Below are 23,054 nucleotides of genomic sequence, written 5' to 3' on the forward strand. Positions count from 1 at the left end.
GTACATGTTGGCAAACTACGTGCTTAAACTCTAGAAAAGGTAGAATATGGCCATGCTGTTTACCAGTTTCCTTATATAACTAACACTGAACTGAATGTTAAAAACAGAAGTCTTACATTTTTATTGTTTATCTTTGTCTAATTTCAATTGATTTATAGCAATCAACTATATGACTAATTCAATTTGGATGGACATGAATTCAAAGAACACATTGAAAATAACATATTATGATAAATTACCTAATATTGTACCATGTACCCCCTCAGGCAAGTTTGGATTTATAAAGTAGATAAATAATAGATAATTGCTTTCTCTTACTGAAGGGTTGTTTTTCTGTATAAAGTGATTCATCCTCGAATTTCTCTAAGTAGTGAATTCTCTCACTTAATGTTCTTGAAGTATAATTAGATTTCAAAAATTCTTTTCAAAAACACATTTTCTGGAACTTATCTACTGAATCAAATGCAGTTTATTATGCTAAGAGTCTCATGTTGCCATGGGAAAGTTGATACTATTATGTGGCTTAATTAGCTTCCAACACTAACAGCACCACAGTACTTGTGGGTGGTACATAAGATAATTGATTTAAAAGCATACATAATATGAGGAGACAATATGTCTCCCAGCCCATGGAAATAGCTACGTTGACAGTAACACAGTTCAGGGGAGAAAGATGCTGAGTCTGAAGGTCAGTAGTAATCCAGATGTAAGAGAAGAGTTTTCTGTGTCAGGACAGGAAAACTTGACAGGATTTCTCACTCCTTTTAATCCTAGTTCATATTTACCCTACAAAGTTCTGATAGTTAATTTGTTTCTCAAGTACTCAATACCAGGAAAGGGAGCGTACCAATTTAGGAGCCCAGGGAGTAGCTTTCATTATAATTTGTTTAATGGACACTTTTGGTGATCTCTGCATGGATGGATAATGTCAAGTTATTGGACCACGACTATTAACAACAAAATATTGTAGATCCAATGAGGATCGTCTCGTGGTCAGAAAGCACCTAGGTCGGTGGTTCTCAATCTTTTCCATATCATGGCATATGTGGAAAATGATATTTGTAAGTCACATTGAGATGAAGTGGAGGGGATTTAGAAGAATCTGTGTGGGGCTGAGAAGGGTGGTGCAAATGCTTAAGCACTCGGCTGCTAACCCGAAGGCTGGCAGTTTGAATCCACCCAGAGGCATCTCAGATGAAAGGCATGGGGATCTACCTATGAAAGGTCACAGCCATTAAAAACCCTACGGAGCGCAGTTCTGCTCTGAAAACAAATGAGGTCACCATGAATCAAAATCAGCTTCCGTGGCAACTGGTTTGGTTTTTAGATATGAAGTGTGGTAAAAAATGATTACGTTTTCTTTACGCTATGTTTTATGATGAGAAAAATGAAATATAAATTAGAAGAAAAATATTAAATACTGAGTTTATATAAAATTGAAAAACTAAACAGGCTTACATTTTTAAAGGAGAAATTTGAGTTTGCTTCTGGATATGCTTATATACAGACATACTCATATATACACACATATGCTTATATATGAGTATGTCTGTATATAAGCATATGTGTGTATATATGCATATGTGTGGATGTATGTTTATACACGTGCATGTACATGCAAGTGCACACACGCATATGTAGCTGGTTTGCTGCTTGAAACTGCTACCTGTAATTCCTGATGAAAATCCTTCATATTCTTGGTGGTCACCTTGGTCAAAAACTATGTTAACACAAGTAGAGGCGGCAAATGGCGGATTATCACTTCTTAAGGAAAGAAAACTGCTTTCTTGCCCTTTGTAAGGTTTCAGATAATTTGAACTTTTTAAATTGCATTGCAAGAGTTTGTCATTTTTAAACATAAAAACTCTTCTTTCCTTGAATAAAGTAATATTAAAATGTTTTGTGATAATAATATGGATTTTAGATGCTTTAAATGTTTTCATATCACGTATTTCAAAATTTTGATGAATGTTTTCCTTCAACATAAACAGATGTTGCTCTACTGGTTTTACTAATTCTTCAGTGTTCAAGTTCTGTCACTTACTAAACATCTTTTATTCCATTCAAGTTGACAGTACACATGATTACATTTTATGTGGCCCTTGTCATTTCGGATTATCTTCATGACAATACTCAAAATATTAGTTAAGTAACACATTTTTTAAAGCCAATAACTAATTTCAAATTTGGAAAAATGAGCATCATTTATCTTACACATGCACAAGTTTTAATTCTTTGTTTAGCTCCGAAACTCTTGCCAACAGTTTTACTCTGGTTAAATGGCTCTCTTTAGTATGAAACAGAACAAAGTGTTTTTGTGATCTTAATTCTTTGCATAAAGCTGTAAACTGGTATGACTACAGTGGTATGGATCTCATTTTGATAATATCATTTAATGTAGAATTTAGATAGTGGAAATTTTTTGCACCAAAATTTCTCTATGATTCAAACAACGAGCTCCTTAAGTCAGGGTTTTCAGAACAAACTCTTCAGTAAAAAGCCTTTAACATACAGATAAAACACCAATGCACACCTTTAAGCACTGTTTCTAACACACCTCATTTGTTTCAGCATATTCATTTAGTACTTAAATATCTTACCTCAAAGAATTTGTTTTAATACTTCTTTGCAGGACAAATTATGTTTTTTCCCCAGGCATTTCTCTTTAGTCTAACTAGACCTATTAACTGGGCACAATTGCTAATGCTTATAGACTTATCAGTCTTTTTTTTAATTTATTTAACTATCTTCTAGATTAATTTTATCTCTATGTCATCTCACATGTCATAAGTGCATCTACTAACGGTACCATTCAAAAGTGGCATCTTTTCTACATCTTGGCCTTGCTGGCCCCTAACAGGCAATTTTACTCTGGTTGTTAAATTGAGCGATTCTACAATCATGCATGATTTGACTTTAGCTATGACACTGAGCTTAATCTCATACTGATGTAACTGATTTCATGAAAGAATTCGGTTTCTTATTTTGAGCTAATTATTATTTGCATAAAAAGTTATTTACGCTTCCTGATTTCCTAGTTTTCTTGGTTTGCCATTTCTGCAATATTGTTTTGAAAGTCATCTCTGAAAGCGCGTCCTAGAACCTCTTCCTCCAGCCCCTACAACACTGAAAAGAAAATAAAAAACCGTTGTTGTAGAGTCAATTTCCTCTCATACAACAGCACTAACCCCTCCACCCCCACCAAAAAAAAAAAAAAAAAAACCCCGAACTCATTGCGGTGGAGTCGATTCTCACTCATAGCGGCCCTATCGGTCAGTGTAAAACTGACCCACCGGGTTTCCAAGGAGTGCTTGGTGGATTCGAACTGCCGATCTTTGCAGTTAGCAGCCAAACTCTTAACCACTACACCACCATTGTTTCCACAACAACACTAAAACCAAACCCGCTGCCGTCCAGTCGATTCCGACTCACAGGGACCCTATAGGACAGAGTAGAACTACCCCATAGAATTTCCAAGGAGCGCCTGACGGATTCGAACTGCGCCTGACGGATTCGAACTGCCGACCTTTTGGTTAGCAGCCCTAGCGCTTAACCACTACACCACCAGGGTTTCCACAACAACCCTAAACACCTCTAATTCCCTGCTAGTGAGAATGGATTTTGTTACCTGCAACAGAACTTCAAAACTGATACTATAATTGGAATCAGAAGTGGTTATTGACCTTAGAACCTCAAAGATCTAAATCTGTAACTGGTTATTTAACATGCTTGGATTTGAAAACAGTGAGGATCTGGTTACTTTTAGAGGCTGTCATTTGGGAATCACCTCTGGTCTCCTGGAAAGAAGTGCCTATAGAAGACAGTTTTGACAGACTAAGTGGCCGTTGCCATAGAGAGTGGACGAAACTGACGTCTTAATTGCTGATTAAGGAGCTCTCGTGGCCAATGGTTAAGCACTTGGCTGCTAACTGAAATGCAGGTGGTTTGAACCCGCCAGCCCTCCAGAGGGGAAAAGACCTGGCTATCTACTGGTCATCTGCTCCCGTAAGGATTTGAGCCTAGGAAACCCTATGCGGGCAGTTCTACTCTGTCCTGTAGGGTCACGAGTCAGAATTGACAGGACAGCACACAACAACCACCCAATTGCTGGTTGGGGTGTGGGGAAGGAGAAGAGAAACAAAGGTTATTTTTGCGTTTAAGAGATTGGGAGGAATGGCTGAAAGAGGAAAGACAGGAGGAAGAGGAAGGTTCTGAGCTGCTCACAGGACACCCTAGTGCACGAAAAGTTTGAAAATGCAGGTCTGCGGCTTAGAAGTCTGGGCAGGAAATGGCGGGTTGGAAGTCATCTGCACAGAGATTGTAGCTGGGAGAAGGCAGTGCATCGGCGTGTATGAATCCACAGCCAGTCCTTTGGCCAGAAACTGAGGCTGCACTTCCTCCTGATTTATAACTTTCACGGGACTAGGCCTGGCCCAGCTAGGAAGAGGACAATTCCCGGTTCCCATCCTGCCTCAAAGCCCTGGACTCAGTAAACTGCGGCGGCATTTGGCCCTGCGGCTACAGAACGCGACCCCCGGCGGGACAAGGGCAGTCTCAGGCAGCCGAGCGCGCTCCCGCGACGTGCGCACTCGCGGCCTGGCGTCTCCTAGCAACCAGGGCCAACAGCAGACCGAGGGGCGCAGGCGAGCGGCAGCGGGTGCGGATCGCTGGGTTGGAGGAGCCTCTGCTCGGCGGGCAGCCCCGGCAGGTAAAGGCAGACCCGCGGCTGCAGGCTACCCTCTCGGAGTTGGAGAGGCCTGGGCAGAGGCCGGCGCAAACCTGGGTGAACGAGGAGGCGCGCGGGTGGGGACTGAGGGAACACCTTGTTAGGAGTTGTAGGTCCCTGCCCAGCACCCACAGTGTAACATGGGCGTTGGGTGGGTTTCATGTACCTTTCGGCCACTGCCCATTTAACAGGTGACAAAACCAAGTCCCCAAGAGGGCACTTGAGGGCCTAAGATTCAGTTACCTGACTGTGAGCAACTCAAGAAGTGGGCCCTCCTCTTCCCCTTTTAGGCTTCTCAGAAGAAATCTTCCCCATTGGAAAACTAGCTAACATCAACAGCTGCAAGTACACAGAACGAGAAATACAGATAACCAATAAACTCATGGAAGAATGTCGCTCCTAGGCAATAATCAGGAAAATGCTTAAAAGCTTTTTTTATTTTTCATAGCCAGTGCCTTAAAGTTCATACCTTTCACTCAGTTATTTTACTTCTAGGGGTTTATCTTAGTGAAAAAGTTGGGGATGTGAACGAAAATTTGATGTCCAAAGATGGTCATTGCAGCCTTGTTCATAATTCCAGAAAATTGGAAGCAAATGTTCAACAATTAGATAAATAATCGACTTTAAAGTGTTATTTTAAATGACATGGTATGTTGATCTGTTGCAGATGATTGAATAGATAAATGGTAGAGGAGACAGCTTTCATGATCTTGCCCGTTTATTATATAGTAAGGAAATGGTCCCAATTAGGGAAGGGGTGGGAATAGGGCATAGAAAATCCAGGTGGACTGGTAAAATCACTGTAGAAAACGCACAGGAAAAGAAACTATGGAAATGCTAATAGTGCTGATCTACTTGCCCTTATCTCAGGGTGATTTTTATTTTATTCCATGTGCCCTTCGTTGTTTTCTATTTTCTGTATAATGAAATCTATTAGTTTTATAGAAATAAAATTATGAAAAATATTAATGGGCAGAGTGGTGAAATAGTCAAATGGGTTTAGTTCAACTGCTTCAAAAAGTCAGAAGGATATTTTTTCTTAATTTGCCGTCTTCGTAACTTTAAAGGAGCCCTGGTGGTACAGTGGTTAAAGTGATCTACTGGTAACTGAAAAGCTGGCAATTCGAAACCACCAATCACACTGCAGGAGAAAGATGTGGCAGTCTGCTTCAGTAGTGATTTATAGATTTGGAAACCCTGTGGGGTCACTATGAGTTGGAATCAAACAGCAGTGGGTTTGGGTAGTTTTAAAGGAAACAAATATTTAAAGAATAAAATAGTATAAGGTAATGTAACTCTAAGGAGTCCTGATGGCTCAATGGTTAAGTGCTCAGCTGTTAACTGGAAGGTCAGCGGTTTGAACCCACCAGTGGCTCTGGGGGAGAATAGACCTGGTTGGTGATCTGCTGCCATAAAGATTTCTAGTCTAGGAAATCCTGTGGGGCAGTTCTATTCTGTCCTTTAGGCTTGCTGTGAGTTGGAATTGACTGAGTGGTGCACTACAACATTACTGTGATGCTGAGCAGGTTTCAGTGGAGTTTCTAGACTAAGACTAAGAAGAGAGGCCTGGTGATCCGCTTCGGAAAAATTAGCCAGTGAAAACCCTATGGATCACAATGGTCAGATCTAGTTATGTATGGGGGTCATCATGAGTCAGAGGTCCACGTGTCAGCAGCTAACAATGAATTAGTGCTATTGTGTTGATTTTAAGTGAAATGTTGAGTTTATAATTTTTTTTTTTTTAAATCTTAGGGTCTTCTCTGAGGCTTATTTCCCCTGGGCCTATGTCAGTTATATATTCTCTGCCACATTAACTTTTATACTTGGTAAGGCAGTATAGGAGGCAGCTCTTCCCCAGTCATCTTTTGAGTTTCCAACCTGGAGGGCTCATCTTCCAGCACTATATCGGACAATGTTCCACTGCTATTCATAAGGTTTTCACTGGCTAATGCTTTTCAGAAGTAGACTGCTGGGTCCTTCTTCCTAGTCTGTCTTAGTCTGGAAGCTCAGCTGAAACCTGTCCTCCATGGGTGACTCTGCTGGTAACTGAACACTGGTGGCATACCTTCCAGCATCACAGCAACACGCAAGCCCCCACGGTATGACAAACTGACAGACATGGCTGCAGCAGTATATTGACAGGGAACTGCTAGAAATTGAGGCCGTTTTCAGAAGAGGACTTGGAACCAGGGGTATCATTGCTGACATCAAATGGATCCTGGCTGAAAGCAGAGAATACCAGAAGGATGTTTACCTGTGTTTTATTGACTATGCAAAGGCATTCGACTGTGTGGATCATAACAAATTATGGATAACATTGCGAAGAATGGGAATTCCAGAACACTTAGTTGTGCTCATGAGGAACCTTTACATAGATCAAGAGGCAGTTGTTTGGACAGAACAAGGAGATACTGATTGGTGTAAAGTCAGGAAAGGTGTGCGTCAGGGTTGTATTCTTTCACCATACCTATTTCATCTGTATGCTGAGCAAATAATCCGAGAAGCTGGACTATATGAAGAAGAACGGGGCATCAGGATTGGAGGAAGACTAATTAACAACCTGCATTCTGCAGATGACACAACCTTGCTTGCTGAAAGTGAAGAGGACTTGAAGCACTTACTGATGAAGATCAAAGACCACAGCCTTCAGTTTGGATTGCACCTCAACATAAAAGAAAAAAGAAAACAAAAATCCTCACAACTAGACCAATGAGCAACATCACGATAAACGGAGAAAAGATTAAAGTTGTCAAGGATTTCATTTTACTTGGATCCACAATCAACACACATGGAAGCAGCAGTCAAGAAACCAAAAGATGCATTGCATTGGGTAAATCTGCTGCAAAGGACCCCTTTAAAGTGTTGAAGAGCAAAGACGTCACCTTGGAGACTAAGGTGCGCCTGACCCAAGCCATGGTATTTTCAATCGCATCATATGCATATGAAAGCTGGACAATGAATAAGGAAGACCGAAGAAGAATTGACACCCTTTGAATTGTAGTGTTGGCGAAGAATATCGAATATACCATGGACTGCCAAAAGAGCAAACAAATCTGTCTTAGAAGATGTACAGCCAGAATCCTCCTTAGAAGCAAGGATGGCGAGACTGCATCTTACATACTTTGGACATGTTGTCAGGAGGGATCAGTCCCTGGAGAAGGACATCATGCTTGGCAGAGTACAGGGTCAGCAGAAAAGAGGAAGACCCTCAACGAGGTAGATTGACACAGTGGCTGCAACAATGAGCTCGAGCATAACAACGTTTGTAAGGATGGCTTAGGACTGGGCAGTGTTTCGTTCTGTTATGCGTAAGGTCGCTGTGAGTCGGAACCAACTCTGTGGCACCTAACAACAACAAGGCAATGTAAGCACAAACTCTTCCTATTTCACAGTGTTGCCTGGGACCAGCTCTGTCATTGCAATATTGTTATGTTAGGCTAGTCCAACCTCTGCACTCTTCATTGTGCAATGGCTCAAAAATACTACCTTGAAATAGGATAAGTTCCTGAGTGAAAATCAGATGACTTAAACCAACTTTTTCCAGGTATAATTTAATTGCTTCTTGAATATTTTTCATAAGAAATTTTTTATAAATCAAAGACTGCTATGTCTTTGAATTGGTTACAAAGAAGAACTATGAAATTACTTTTCCTAGATACCTAATTATAGAGTAGATTCTCATTTGTCCAGAATGGTTTCCTTGTGTCTGCCTAAAGGATTTTAGGAACAAGGTCTAGGGCCTGTGAGCTTTTTAAGCATCTGTGAAAGAAGGTGGAGATTTGGGGCGGGGGTAGAGGGGGAAGGGAATGGCTCTACAATATGAAAAGAAAACTGGGAAATCAATATTAAGTGAAATGGTTTTATGAATATTAAAATTTCATTGCATTTGAAAACGGTTTTCTCATTTTGCAAGAGTTTTAGCTATGCAGACTGCTGAGTAGTTTCACATGCAAATTTCAGAACTTTTATGATGAAAATTATGTTTAAGGGGGAAGTGGGTACACTTTTGCATTTTAACATATTGGACATAGTGTGAAGTAGCACATCACTGAGTAAATTTGCCTAGGCCCTCGGAGATCTTAAAATTTATGTGTCCTGGAGTTGTTGTTGTTAGGTGCCATCGAGTTGTTTCCGACTCATAGCAACCGTGTGTACCACACAACAAAACACTGCCAGGTCCTGTGCCATCCTTACAATCGTTGTTATGCCTGAGCCCATTGTTGCAGCCACTGTGTCAACCTATCTCATTGAGGGTCTTCTACTCTTCCTCTGACCCGGTACTTTTTCAAGCATAATGTCCTTCTCCAGGGACTGATCCCTCCTGACAACAAGTCCAAAGTATGTAAGATGCAGTCTTGCCATCCTTGCCTCTAAGGAGCATTCTGGTTGTACATCTTCCAAGACAGATTTGTTCATTCTTTTGGCAGCCCATGGTATCTTCAATGTTCTAAAGAGCATTCTGGTTGTACTTATTCCAAGACAGATTTGTTCATTCTTTTGGCAGTATCTTCAATGTTCTTCGCCAACACTACAATTCAAAGGCATCCGTTCTTCTCTGGTCTTTCTTATTCATTGTCCAGCTTTCACATGCATATGATGCGATCAAAAACACCATGGCTTGGGTCGGGTGCACCTTAGTCTTCGATGTGACATCTTTGCTTTTCAATGCTTTAAAGAGGTTCTATGCAGCAGATTTGCCCAATGCAATGCATCGTTTGATTTCTTGACTGCTGCTTCTATGGGTGTTGATTGTGGATCCAAGTAAAATGAAATCCATAACAACTTCAATCCTTTTTCCTTTAATCGTGATGTTGCTTATTGGTCCAGTTGTGAGGATTTTTGTTTTCTTTATGTCGAAGTGTAATCCAAATTGAAGGCTGTGGTCTTTGATCTTCATCAGTAAGTGCTTCAAGTCCTCTTCACTTTCAGCAAGCCAGATTGTGTCATCTACGGGATGCAGGTTGTTAATTAGTCTTCCTCCAATGCTGATGCCCCGTTCTTCTTCATATAGTCCAGCTTCTCGGATTATTTGCTCAGCATACAGATTGAATAGGTAAGGTAAAAAGATACAACACAGACATACACCTTTCCTGACTTTAAACCACACAGTATCCCTTTGTTCTACCTCTTGATCTACGTACAGGTTCCTCATGAGCACAATCAGACTTTCTGGAATTCCCCTTCTTCTCAGTGTTATCCATAATTTGTTATGATCCACACAGTCAAATGCCTTTGCATAGTCAATAAAACCAGGTAAACATCCTTCTGGTATTCTCTGCTTTCAGCCAGGATCCACCTGACATCAGCAATGATATCTCTGGTTCCACATTCTCTTCTGAACCTGGCCTGAATTTCTGGAAGTTCCCTTTAGATATACTGCTGCAGCCACTTTTGAATGTTCTTCAGCAAAATTTTACTTGCATGTGATATTAATGATATTGTTTGATAATTTCTGCGTTAGGTTGGATCACTTTTCTTGGGAATAGGCATAAATATGGATCTCTTCCACTCGGTTGGCCAGGTAGCTGTCTTCCAAATTTCTTGACATAGATGAGTGAGCACTTCCAGCGCTGCATCCATTTGTTGAAACATCTCAATTGATATTCCGTCAATTCCTGGAGGCTTGTTTTTTGCCAGTGCCTTCAGTGCAGCTTGGACTTCTTCTTTCAGTACCATCGGTTCCTGATCGTATGCTACCTCTTGAAATGGTTCAATGTCAACTAATTCTTTTTGGTATAATGACTCTGTGTATTCTTTTCACGTTCTTTTGATGCTTCCTGTGTTGTTTAATATTTTCCCCATAGAGTCCTTCACTATAGCAACTCGAGGCTTGAATTTTTTTCTTCAGTTCTTTCAGCTTGAGAAACGGCAAGTGTGTCCTTCCCTTTTGGTTTTCTATCTCCAGCTCTTTGCACATGTCATTATAATACTTTGTCTTACCGAGTCGCCTTTGAAATCTTCTGTTCAGTTCTTTTACTTTATCGTTTCTTCCTTTTCTTTAGCTGCTCAACATTCTAGAGCAAGTTTCAGAGTCTCCTCTGACATCCATTTTGGTCCTTTCTTTTTTTCCTGTCTTTTCAATGACCTCTTCCTTTCTTTAAGTATGATCTCCTTGATGTCATTCCACAGTTCGTCTGGTCTTTGGTCATTAGTGTTCAAGACATCAAATCTATTCTTGAGACGGCCTCTAAATTCAGGTGGGATATACTCAAGGTCATATTTTGGCTCTCGTGGATTTGCTCTGATTTTCTTCACCTTCAGCTTGAACTTGCATTTGAGCAAGTAATGGTCTGTTCCACATTCAGTCCCTGGCCTTGTTCTGACTGATGATATTGAGCTTTTCCATCGTCTCCTCCCACGGATATAGCTGATTTGATTCCTGTGTGTTCCATCTGGCGAGGCCGTTTATGTTGGTTAAAAAAAGGAATTGCAATGAAGAAGCCGTTGGTCTTACAAAATTCTATCATTCGATCTCCAGCATTGTTTCTATCACCAAGACCATATTTTCCAACTACCAATCCTTCTTCTTTGTTTACAACTTTTGCATTCCAATGACCAGTAGTTATCAGTGCATCCTGACTGCATGTTCGATCAATTTCAGACTGCAGAAGCTGATAAAAATCTTCAGTTTCTTCACCTTTGACCTTAGTGGTTGGTGTGTAAATTTGAATAATAGTCATATTAACTGGTCTTCCTTGTACGCATATGGATATTATCCTATCACTGACAGTGTTATACTTCAGGATAGATCTTGAAATGTTCTTTTTGACGATGAATGCAACACCATTCCTTTTCAAGTTGTTCCCGGCATGGTAGACTATGTGAATATCCAATTCAGAATGGCCAATACCAGTCCATTTTGGCTCACTAATGCCTAGGATATTGATGTTTATGTGCTCCATTTCATTTTTGATGATTTCCACCTTTCCTGGACTCATACGTTGTACATTCCATGTTCTGATTATTAATGGATATTTGCAGCTGTTTCTTCTCATTTCGAGTCATGCCACATCACTAAATGAAGGTCTTGAAAGCTTGACTTCATCCACGTCATTAAGGTGGACTCTACTTTGAGGAGGCAGCTCTTCCCCAGTCGTCTTTTGATTGCCTTCCAACCTGGGGGGCTCATCTTCCAGCACTGTATCAGACAATGTTCCACTGCTATACATAAGGTTTTCACTGGCTAATGCTTTTCAGAAGTAGACTTCTGGGTCCTTCTTCCTAGCCTGTCTTAGTCTGGAAGCTCAGCTGAAACCTGTCCTCCATGGGTGACCCTGCTGGTATCTGAATACCAGTGGCATAGCTTCCAGCATCACAGCAACACACAAGCTGCACAGTATGACAAATTGACAGACATGTGGGAGGTCCTTAAGTTAGGACCCTGCTGGTATCTGAATACCAGTGGCATAGCTTCCAGCATCACAGCAACACACAAGCCGCACAGTATGACAAACTGACAGACATGTGGGAAGTCCTTAAGTTAGGAACCTAAAATGTCTTTTGGAAGTTCCTAGGAGTTTCTAAGAATATGTGGCTTTGTAATGTCTGTGATAAATTCTGCTCAGCATCTCTAATGCCAGAGATTGCTTTTGTCCCTAGACATACAATTTGAACTAACCCTGGTTTTCTACCTCCCAGGATTTCTCTTGAGTTCCTTGGGACTAGAATATACTGTCTATGATTGCTCATGCCAAATATAACCCTAGAAACTCTCATTGGAGAAAACTAGAAAGATTTCTAGGATCATTCTAACAGGTGCCAACATCTTGGAAGTTCTTAGTAGCCAGGTTGAGTTAATCCTCTGTGGTATGTTAACTGTGAATACTGTTCCTCTGACCCTTTTCCACATAAGCACGGGCATATGAGGGCAGGTGGAAAAGGGTCATACCCCCAATATCCCCAGAATTTATCTCTTCAGATTCTCAATTGAGACGTTATTGAGTTAAAGATTATATTGGAAAAAACTTCTTGTTATCTGGGAACTTGACAAAAATGATAAGTCAGAGTTAGTAGGATCTTGAATACCATTCTCAAAATCATCACTCCCAGGAAAAATGGAGTTAAAGATTACTATAAATATCAAATGCCTACTACAGTATATGCCAGATACTATTTGGGATGCTTGGGATATACCAGTGCCACAAAATGGACAAAATATACTGCCTTTTACAGTACTTATATCCTTGCATGTCTCAAAAGTAACTTGGATTTAGGCTCTCAAGCCCCACATACATGACCTGTAAGCATGGCAAACTATTTCTTTTATGTAAGTATGCAAGTGAAAGTTATGTCACTAATATGTTCACCTCCTTTCCAAACTGGAAGCCAGGACTAATTCTTAACAATCTTTCTAGTAAGTTCCTTTAAAGTTGTAAAGTTTGAAATAGAGAAATAAGTAATATATTTGTACGTATGCAATCATTTCTACCTGCATTGAATTTTCTTTTAGAATAATAAATAGGTAAAAATTTCAAGAGGGATTGAAAACTCCTTCTAAGAACATAGGTAAATGAGAGATTTGCACATATATAATATACAAATGACACTTTCACCATTTACTGTATCTTTTTCTAGAATGGGTAAAAAGATAAAGAAGGAAGTAGAACCTCCTCCTAAGGACGTGGTAAGTTTCTGATTTGAATACCAGTAGCACTTTAGCAACCAGTTTTTAAATCATTAAAACAGTTTGGCATGTTCCAGAATATACATGAGTACATGGTGGCAGAAGTCCAAAGCCTGACTAATGATAAGACTAGTCAGAGAAATCTAACATTATGTAAACAGACATTTACAACATTGTCATTACGTAATTATCACAATTAGAGAGCAATTATTAGCTCTTCCAGTATGTCGATGGCATGTTTATAAGCCTAGTTAAAGAATAAATACTTTCTGTTTGTTCTTTTAAATACTTCACATTTGCCAATCTCTCACTAATGTTAATTATTCAGGTGGATTCTCAAAAATAACTAGAGGTTTCGCTATAGCTGTTAGATATGTATGTAAAGTGTCTAAAAATGAGTTCAGCCACTTGGACCTTAGAAGTATTCTTTTCCATTTCTATAGAGACAGAAGTCTGGGATTGCATCTTTTTCGTAATCCAAATGCTTAAGAAATGCATTGCATTCTCCACAAAGCCCTTGCCTCTCTGTTTAATGCATAGTTATATCTTCTCTCTCTAAAGTTTATGGATTTCTGAAAGATTGTGTTAAAAATGGAAGGTGACCTTTGACAGTTTTTCATTTAGAAACTTGTTTTGAAACAGACGTTAACATGATTTTTCTGCAAATAAAATGTGAATGGAAATGAAATTATTATAGTCCATTGACTAATAGGATGTTAAAGTTTGAAGCAACCTGAGCTTAATGCAGGAATCTCCCCTGTAGCATTATAGCATTGTGGGTAAGAACGTGAGCTTTATTCGGGCTCTGCCTCTCACAAACTGTGCTATTTTGGCCTAGTTGCCAAACTTGGCCAAGCTATTTCAGCTTCTCTTTATCTCTTAAGTGGCGAACGTAATATCCGATTCATTTAAGTTGTTGTATTTTAAGTCCCCGGGTGGTGCAAGTGGTAATGTGCTTGGCTGCTAACCAAGAGATTGGAGGTTCCAGCTTACCCAGAGGCTCCTCAGAAGCAAGGCCTGGTGATCTCCTTCCAAAAAATCAGCCACAGAAAACCCTATGAAGCCAGTTCTGCTCTGACGCAGACAGGGTCAGCATGAGTTAGAATCAGCTCCAGGGCCCCTGGTTTGGTTCCTGGGTAGTTTAAATGAAAACAGATGTATAAAGTATTCTGTGCCTGGCACATGGCTAACACCCAGTCAGTAAATCTATTATAATGGTTATCCTCTGGGCTCCACTTCACACACATACATACCCACATACGCAATTAACTCTTTTGATCATCCATTATTTTGCCTACTCTCCTTTGAACACATTCCTAAAGTGTTCTAGAATCTTATTTTTTCATGGCACCCTAGGTTTATATCATCCCTTATTTTGCTGCCTTAGCAGAAAGTGGGCTCCTGAACACAGCACTTGATGGCAAACACATTTTGACTAAAATTAAATTAACCCGCTGTCCTTGAGTTGATTCTGACTCACAGCAACACTATAGAACAGAGTAGAACTGCCCATAGGGTTTCCAAGGAGTGGCTGGTGGATTTGAACTGCCGACCTTTTGGTTAGCAGCCATAGCTCTTAATCACTGTGCCACCAGGGCTCCAAAATTAAATTAGAAGGCTTATATTTCTTTGTCTGATAACCTTCCTGTAATTTTATAATGTCTTGCTAGTGTTGTCCTTTGTTTCAATTCTTGGGGGCACAATTAAGGACTTAAGAGACAATTCTAACCCTAGCATTAACAAAAATGCAGCTCTTGCTTCCTCAGTTCGCAACTGCCTTGAGGTAGCCAGCGGTCCCTGACTCTTGAGCTGTCTTGAATCAGTACCTTCCCCAAGGGTTCTTCTGTTCTTACCCTATTCTGACTTTTGTGTTAGTAAAACTGATAGAGTAGTATTAAAATATTTAACATCTTATAACTTTTAATACTTCAAAATAGTACACCACAATTTACAGAGTATTAGCTTGGAAGTTTTTCTGGAGTATACCTGTTCAAAGTCTACAAAAGGTACATTATACAAATTAAAAGTGAAAACAAAATTTAAACAAGGGATATGCAATTACTTAAGAAAATAAAGATTTTTTGTGTGTGTCAACTAATGGTAATTTGATTCTTAAAGGAGTTCGTAATAATATTATTTCCGAAGATTTTAATTCTTATTAGTCTTTCATCTGCTGGTTAAAGTGGGTAATAAGGACATCTAGAAGAGTGTTTGTTGGTATGATTAAAACAAAAAACTCCCTTTGATTTTCTTAATATTCTCATTTGTCATAACATACATTAACATGTACATTTGTAGTTTGTTGATCTCCATTTCTTCTCATAAAAGAGAACACTAGCAAAGAAGATGCCTAGATATAGAAAAGATATGGTTTGAATTAACAATACAACAATACTCTGCTTTCGAAAATAATTTTCATGTTTGGCTGAAAGGTTGTCTGTGATGCTTCCATAATAGGCAGACTTTTTCTTGAACAATCACATGAAAAATTACTACCACAAATGACCCAATTACGCAATATTCAGTATAAGGAAAGATGTTCGGTAACTAAGAGGATCAACCCTGGAGTTACACTGTTAGAGTTATGGTGTCTGAGTTATGCCAGTCCATAATCCACCATCTATAAGCTTAGCCCACCACTTGTCTGTCAGTTTGTCATACTTGGTGGCTTGCATGTTGCTGTGATGCTGGAAACTATGCCACCAGTATTTCAAATACCAGCAGGGTCAACCATGGTGGATGGGATTCAGCTAAGCTTCCAGACTAAGACAGACAAGGAAGGAGGAGCTGGTGGTCTACTTCTGAAAAAAAAAACTGTCCGGTGGAAACCTTATGAATAGCAACAGAACATTGTCTGGTATGGTGTCAGAAGATGAGCCCCTCTGATTGGAAGGTACTCAAAGTACGACTGGGAAAGAGCTGCGTCCTCAATGTAGAGACGACCTTAATGACATGGATGAAGTAAAACTTTTGGGACCTTCATTTGCTGATGTGGCATGACTCAAAATAGGAATAAACAACTGCCAAACATCCATTAATAATTGGAACATGCTAATTCACCACATAAGTAGAACAACAAAAAAAGAATCACATGATTATTTCAATCAATGTAGAAAAGGCATTTGATAAAGTCCAACACCCATTCCTGATAAAAACTCTAAAAAAATAGGAATAGAAGGGAAATTCTTCAACATAATAAGGGACATCTATACAAAACCAACAACCAACATCATTCTCCATGGAGAGAGGTTCAAAGCATTCCCCCTGAGAACAGGAACAAGACGGGGATGCCCTTTATCGCCATGCCTGTTTAAAATTGTGCTGGAAGTCCTAGCTATATTGGAAAGGAAGGAGTAAAACTATCCCTATTTGCAGATGATATGACTCTGTACATACAGAACCCCAAAGATTCCACAAGAAAACTACTCAAACTAATAGAAAGATTCAGCAGAGTACCAGGATACAAGACCAACATACAAAAATAAGTTGGATTCCTCTATACCAACAAAGAGAACATCAAAAAGGAAATCAGGAGAACAATACCATTGATAATAGCCCCTGAAAAGATAAAATACTTAGGAATAAATCTAGCCAGGGATGTAAAAGACCTATACAAAGAAAACTACAAAAGACTATTGCAAGAAACCAAGGGAGACCTACAGCAATGGAAAAACATACCATGCTCATGGATAGGAAGACTCAACATTGTGAAGGTGTCAATCCTGCCCACAGCAATCTACAGATAAAATACAATCCTCATGCATATAACCACAGCATTCTTTAACAAGAACTAATCACCAATTTTATATGCAAAGGAACAAGGACCCAAATAAGCAAAGCATTATTCAAGAAAAAGGACAAAGTAGGAGGCCTCGCACTACCTGATCTCAGAACCTACTGTACAACCACGGTAGTCAAAAGACCCTGGTACTGGTACAACGACAGACACATAGATCAATGGAACAGAATGGAGAACCCAGATGTAAATCCATCATCCTGTGGTCAGCTCATCTTTGACAAAGGACCAAAGTCCATTACATGGGTGAAAAGAGAAGGTGTCCACTGTAAAAAAAAAATGAGACAGGACCCATACCTCACACTGTGCACAAAAATTAACTCAAAATGGGTCAAAGACCTAAATATAAAACCTAAAACAATAAAGTTCATGGAAGAAAAAATAGGGAGCAAACTACGTACCCTAATACATGGCATAAAGAAAATACAAGCCATAACTAACAATGTACAAACACCAGAAGATAAACTAGATAGCTGGGATTTTATAAAAAACTAAACACTTATGCTTATCAAAAGACTTTACCAAAAGAGTAAAAAGAGAACCTATGGACTGGGAAAATATTTTTGGCTACAACATATCCAACAAGGGTCTAATCCCTAAAATCTATAGAATACTTCGATACCTCGATAACAAAAAGACAATCCAGTTAAAAAAATGAGTAAATGATGTGAACAGACACTTCACCAAAGAAGACATTCAGGCCTCCAACAGACACATAAGGATATGCTCCCGAGAAATGCAAATCAAAGCTACAAATCAGATACCATCTAACCCTGACATTACTAGCAAGAATTAAAAAAAAACGCAAAAACAAAAAAGCAGAATATAAATGCTGAAGAGATTGCAGGGAGATTAGAACTCTTATGCACTGCTGGTGGGGACATAAAATATTACAACCACTGTGGAAAATGATATGGCGCCTCCTTAAAAAACTAGAACTAGAAATACCATACAATCCAGCACTCCCACTCTAGGAATATATCCTAAAGAAATAAGAGCCGTCGCACAAATAGACATATGCACACTCATGTTCATTGTAGCATTATTCACAATAGCAAAAAGATGGAAACAACCTATGTGCCCATCAACGTATGAATGGATAAACAAATTATAATACATACACACAATGGAATATTACACAACAGTAAAGAAGAATGATGAATCTGTGAAACATCTTACAGCATGGATGAATCTGGAGGGCATTATGCTGAGTGAGATAAGTCAATCACAAAAGTACAAATATTGTATGACACCATTATTATAAAAACTCAAGAAAAGGTTTACACACAGAAAAAGAAAAAACAATTGATGGTTACGAGGGAGGGGATGGTTGGGGAGGGGAAATCATTAACTAGATAGTAGACAAGTGGTAACATTGGTGCAGAGAAAAAGAACACACAATACAGGGAAAGGCAGCACAACCTGACCAAGGCAAAGTCATAGAAGCTTCCTAGACACAATCAAACACCTGGAAGGACCGAGTTACTGGAGCTGCGGGCTGGGGACAATGGTCTCAGGGGTATTCTAGGTCAATTGGCATAACATACTGCATAAAGAAAATGTTCTACATTCTACTCTGCTGAGTAGCGTCTAGGGTCTTAAAAGCCTGCAAGTGACAATCTAAGATACATCTATTGGACCCCTCATGTTCAGAGCGAAGGAAAATGAAGAAAACAAAGATACAAGGAAAATATTAGTCCAAAGGATTAATAGACTACATGAACCACAGTTTCCACCAGGCTGAGTCTAGAAGAATTAGATAGTGCCTGGTTAGCACCACCAGTCACTCTGACAGGGATCGCAATAAAGGGTCCCAGACAGAATGAGAGAAAAATGTAGGACAAAATTCAAATTTACAAAAAAAGACCAGACTTACTGGTCTGACAGAAACTGGGGGAACCCCCAATACTACAGGCCCCAGACACCTTGCTAACTCAAAACCGAAGCCACTCACAAAATTCACCTTTCAGCCAAAGATTAGACAGGCTTATGAAACAAACAATAACACATGTGAAGAATGTGCTTCTTAGTTCAATCAAGTATAGGAGACCCAATGAACAACACCTGCCCAAAAGCAAAGATGAGAAGGCAGGACCAAACCAAAATCCAGTGCCGTTGAGTCAATTCCGACTCATAGCGACCCTATAGGATAGAGTAGAACTGCCCCATAGAGTTTCCAAGGAGCGCCTGGCAGATTCGAACTGCCGACCCTTTGGTTAGCAGCCGTAGCACTTAACCACTATGCCACCAGGGTTTCCAAGAAGGCAGGACGGGACAGGAAAACTGGACAAATGGATGCTGGGAACACAGGGTGGAAAGGGAAAGGGGGAGAGTGCTGACACATTGTGGGGATTGCAACCAATGTCACAAAGCAATTTGTGTATAAATTTTTTAATGAAAAACTATGGTGTAAACTTTCACCTAAAATATAATAAAATTTAAAAAAAGAACGAAAGTAAAAGGATAAGACTCAGATTGGAAGAAAATATTTGCAATGTATCTATTTGAAAATAATTAGCATCCACAATATATAAAGGGCATTTACAAATCAAGAAAAGGAAAGACAGCTCAAAAGGGGAGGGGACGGCCAAAAGGTTTGAACAGACATTTCATATGGGAAGATAATGGAATAGCCATAAGCATGTGAAAAACTGTTCATCACCATTAGACATGAGGGAAATTCAAATTAACACCACTAATAGATGCCGTTACACATCCGCCAGAATGGCCAAAACACTGGAATGTCTGTAATTAAAAAAAGGTAGGAACTGCCTAGTGTTGGTGAGGATGTGGAACAACTAGAACTCTCATACAGCTGATGGGAGTGAAAATCAGTACAACCATTTGGAAAACTAGTAACAGCTATTAAAGCTGAACAGTTGCACTCTATATGGCCCAGAAAATTCCACTCCTTGAATATACCCAACAGAAATTCATAGTATATATGCCCCTAAAGACATGTTCATAGCAGCATTATTTTTAAGAACCAGAAACTGGAAACAACTCAATGTTTATCAGTGGTAGAATGGATAAATAAAAGGTGATACATTAAAAAAAAATCAGAATGTAGAATGTTTAGATTATGAATCTAGGAAAATTGGAAGTAGTCAAAAATGAAATGGAATGCATAAAGATTGCTATCCTAGGCATTAGTGGGCTGAAATGAATTGACATTGGCCATTTTGAATAGGACAGACATTTGAGCTACTATACCAGGAATGATGACTTGAAGAGGAATGGCATAGCATTCATAATCAAAAAGAACATTTCAAGATCTATCCTGAAGCAAAATGCAGTCAGTGATAGTATAATATCCATACACCCACCAGGAAGACCAGTTAATATGACTATTATTCAAATATATGCACTAACCGCTAATGCCAAAGATAGAAATTAAAGATTTTTACCAACTTCCACAGTTTGAAATTGATGCATTGATAATTACTAGTGGTTGGAATGTGAAAGCTGGAAGCAAAGAAGAAGGATCGGTAGTTGAAAAATATGGCTTTGGTGATAGAAACGATGCCAGAGATCACATGATAGAATTTTGCAAGACCAACGATTTATTCATCACAAATACCCTTCTTCAACAACATAAATGGTGACTATACATGTAGACCTCACCGGATGGAAAACACAGGAATCAATTCAACTGCATCTGTGGAAAGAGACGATGGAGAAGCTCAATATCATCAGTCAGAACAAGGCCGGGGCCAACTGTGAAACAGACCATCAATTGCTCATATGCAAGTTCAAGTTGTAGCTGAAGAAAATTAAAACAAGTCCACGAGAGCCAAAATACAACCTTGAGTATATCCCACTTGTATTTAGAGACCATCTCAGGAATAGACTTGATGCATTACACATTAATGACTGAAAACCAGAGGAGTTGTGGGATTATATCAAGGATATCATACATGAAGAAAGCAAAAGGTTATTAAAAAGACAAAAAAGAAAGAGAGAGAAAGAAAGAAAAGGGAAGGAAGGAAGGCAGGAAGGGAGAGGGGAGAGAGGGAGGGTGGTGAAGCAATGTGAGATTCATATAAGATGCTTAGAACAGTGCCTGGAACTAAATATGAACTTTGTAAATATTATTAGTAGTGCCGTAGCTGAATGTGTTGTTCATTATTCTACAGAACTGTAGACATTTGTATGGACTTTGAAAGGAGATGGGGTTATCAGCTACGGTACTTAACAGCCACTTAACATTCCCGGGGTCTGATGTGTAGCCACCATGATTCATGGCTCTGGTTTACAAACATGAAAATTTTGTTCTCTTAATTTTTTTTTAATTTTTCAGAGGTGACTGTGCTTTAGTGACTAAATCTATGGTATTGAACTCACAAGACTATGACCTGGCCCTGGAATCTTAATGATTAAGTATCAAGTTATCTGAGCATTTATGTTAATGGTTCAGCATTTTCTCTCTCTAGTTAAATGCATATGGAGTGCAACATTGAGTGTTGAGTCAAAGCAAGGTTCAACAGTAGAACAAGCTCTCTTACCTGTGGGCAACCACATCCAATTTCTTGGCAGAGTGTGATGTTGCCATGTTTTTCCTGAACCCTCTTGCTCAGTCTCAGAACTCAACCTTGACTCTTTGTCTTGGCCGTATACTTAAATAGAAATGAAGAATCATGGAGACTTATTTTCTTGTCTTTCTCCCTCATCACAGATAAACAAAACACTCTAAGTTAATATAGTACAATTTCTTAACTAATAAATAAAAAAGTATGAATAATTATCAGCTTGCTCACTGTCATGGATTGAATTGTGTCCCCCCAAAAATATGTGTCAACTTGGTCAGGCCATGATTCCCAGTATTGTGTGGTTGTCCTCCATTTTGTGACTGTAATTTTATGTTAAGAGGATTAGGGTGGGATTGTAACACCACCCTTACTCAGGTCACCTCCATGTTCCAGTGTAAAGGGAGTTTCCCTGCAGTGTGGCCTGCACCACCTTTTATCTCACAAGAGATAAAAGGAAAGGGAAGCAAGCGGAGAGTGGGAGACCTCGTACCACCAAGAAAACAGCACCAGGAGCAGAATGTGTCCTTTGAACCCGGGATCCCTGTGCCTGAGAAACTCCTCAACCAGGGGAAGTTTGAGGACAAGGAATCTTCCTCCAGAGCCAGCAGAGAGAGAAAGCCTTCACCTGTAGCCGACACCCTGAATTTGGACTTGTAACCTACTAGACTGTGAGAAAATAAATTTCTGTTTGTTAAAGCTATCCACTTGTGATATTTCTGTTATGGCAGCACTAGGTGACTAAGATACTCACCTTGCTCTAAAAATTTGTTACTTTGATTCAGGTTGTAAAGTAAACTGAAGCCCATTGTAGCTATTTTCATTTTAACCTTTACACTCATTATTTTCAAAGCTTTGAGGGCTAATGTAATGTGTTCTGCTGACTTGCTTGGTGCCTGTTATCCCTTCTATATATTCTCCACTATATGTTTGTAGGAAACCCTCGTGGCACAGTGGTTAAGAGCTATGGGTGCTATCCAAAAGGTCAACAGTTCAAATCCACAGCCACTCCTTGGAAACCCTATGGGCAGTTCTACCCTGTCCTATAGGGTCACTATGAGTTGGAATCAACTCGATGGCACTGGGTATATAAGGGTATATACATTCATATCACATGAGTACAGTCTATTTCTTCCCATTTTATGTCTTTCTTTTCCTTCTGCGATTGGGTCCTCATGATTTGAGACCTCTGATCTGGTTGTTGTTGTTTTGTTAGGTGCCGTCAAGTTGGTTCCAACTCATAGCAACCCTGTGTACAACAGAATGAAATACTGCCTGGTCGTGCGCCATCCTCACAATCGTTGTTATGCTTGAGTCCATTGTTGCAGCCACTGTGTCAGTCCATCTCGTTGAAGGTCTTCCTCTTTTTCACTGACCCTGTGC

General features: G+C 39.6%; 1 protein-coding gene across 1 annotated transcript in view; it reads left to right on the top strand.

The window, feature by feature from the left end:
• Positions 1–1,747: 1,747 nt before the first annotated feature.
• ARMC3 (armadillo repeat containing 3) overlaps positions 1,748–23,054 on the top strand; it is a 138,620-nt gene continuing 117,313 nt past the window's right edge. Inside the window, exons 1-2 of the mRNA XM_064285195.1 lie at positions 1,748–1,796; positions 4,427–4,803. Coding sequence (XP_064141265.1) covers positions 1,748–1,796; positions 4,427–4,803 — 426 coding nt within the window. The remainder of the gene's footprint in view (positions 1,797–4,426; positions 4,804–23,054) is intronic.

The sequence above is a fragment of the Loxodonta africana genome, chromosome 4 (genome assembly GCF_030014295.1).
Source record: "Loxodonta africana isolate mLoxAfr1 chromosome 4, mLoxAfr1.hap2, whole genome shotgun sequence".
Lineage (NCBI taxonomy): Eukaryota > Metazoa > Chordata > Mammalia > Proboscidea > Elephantidae > Loxodonta > Loxodonta africana.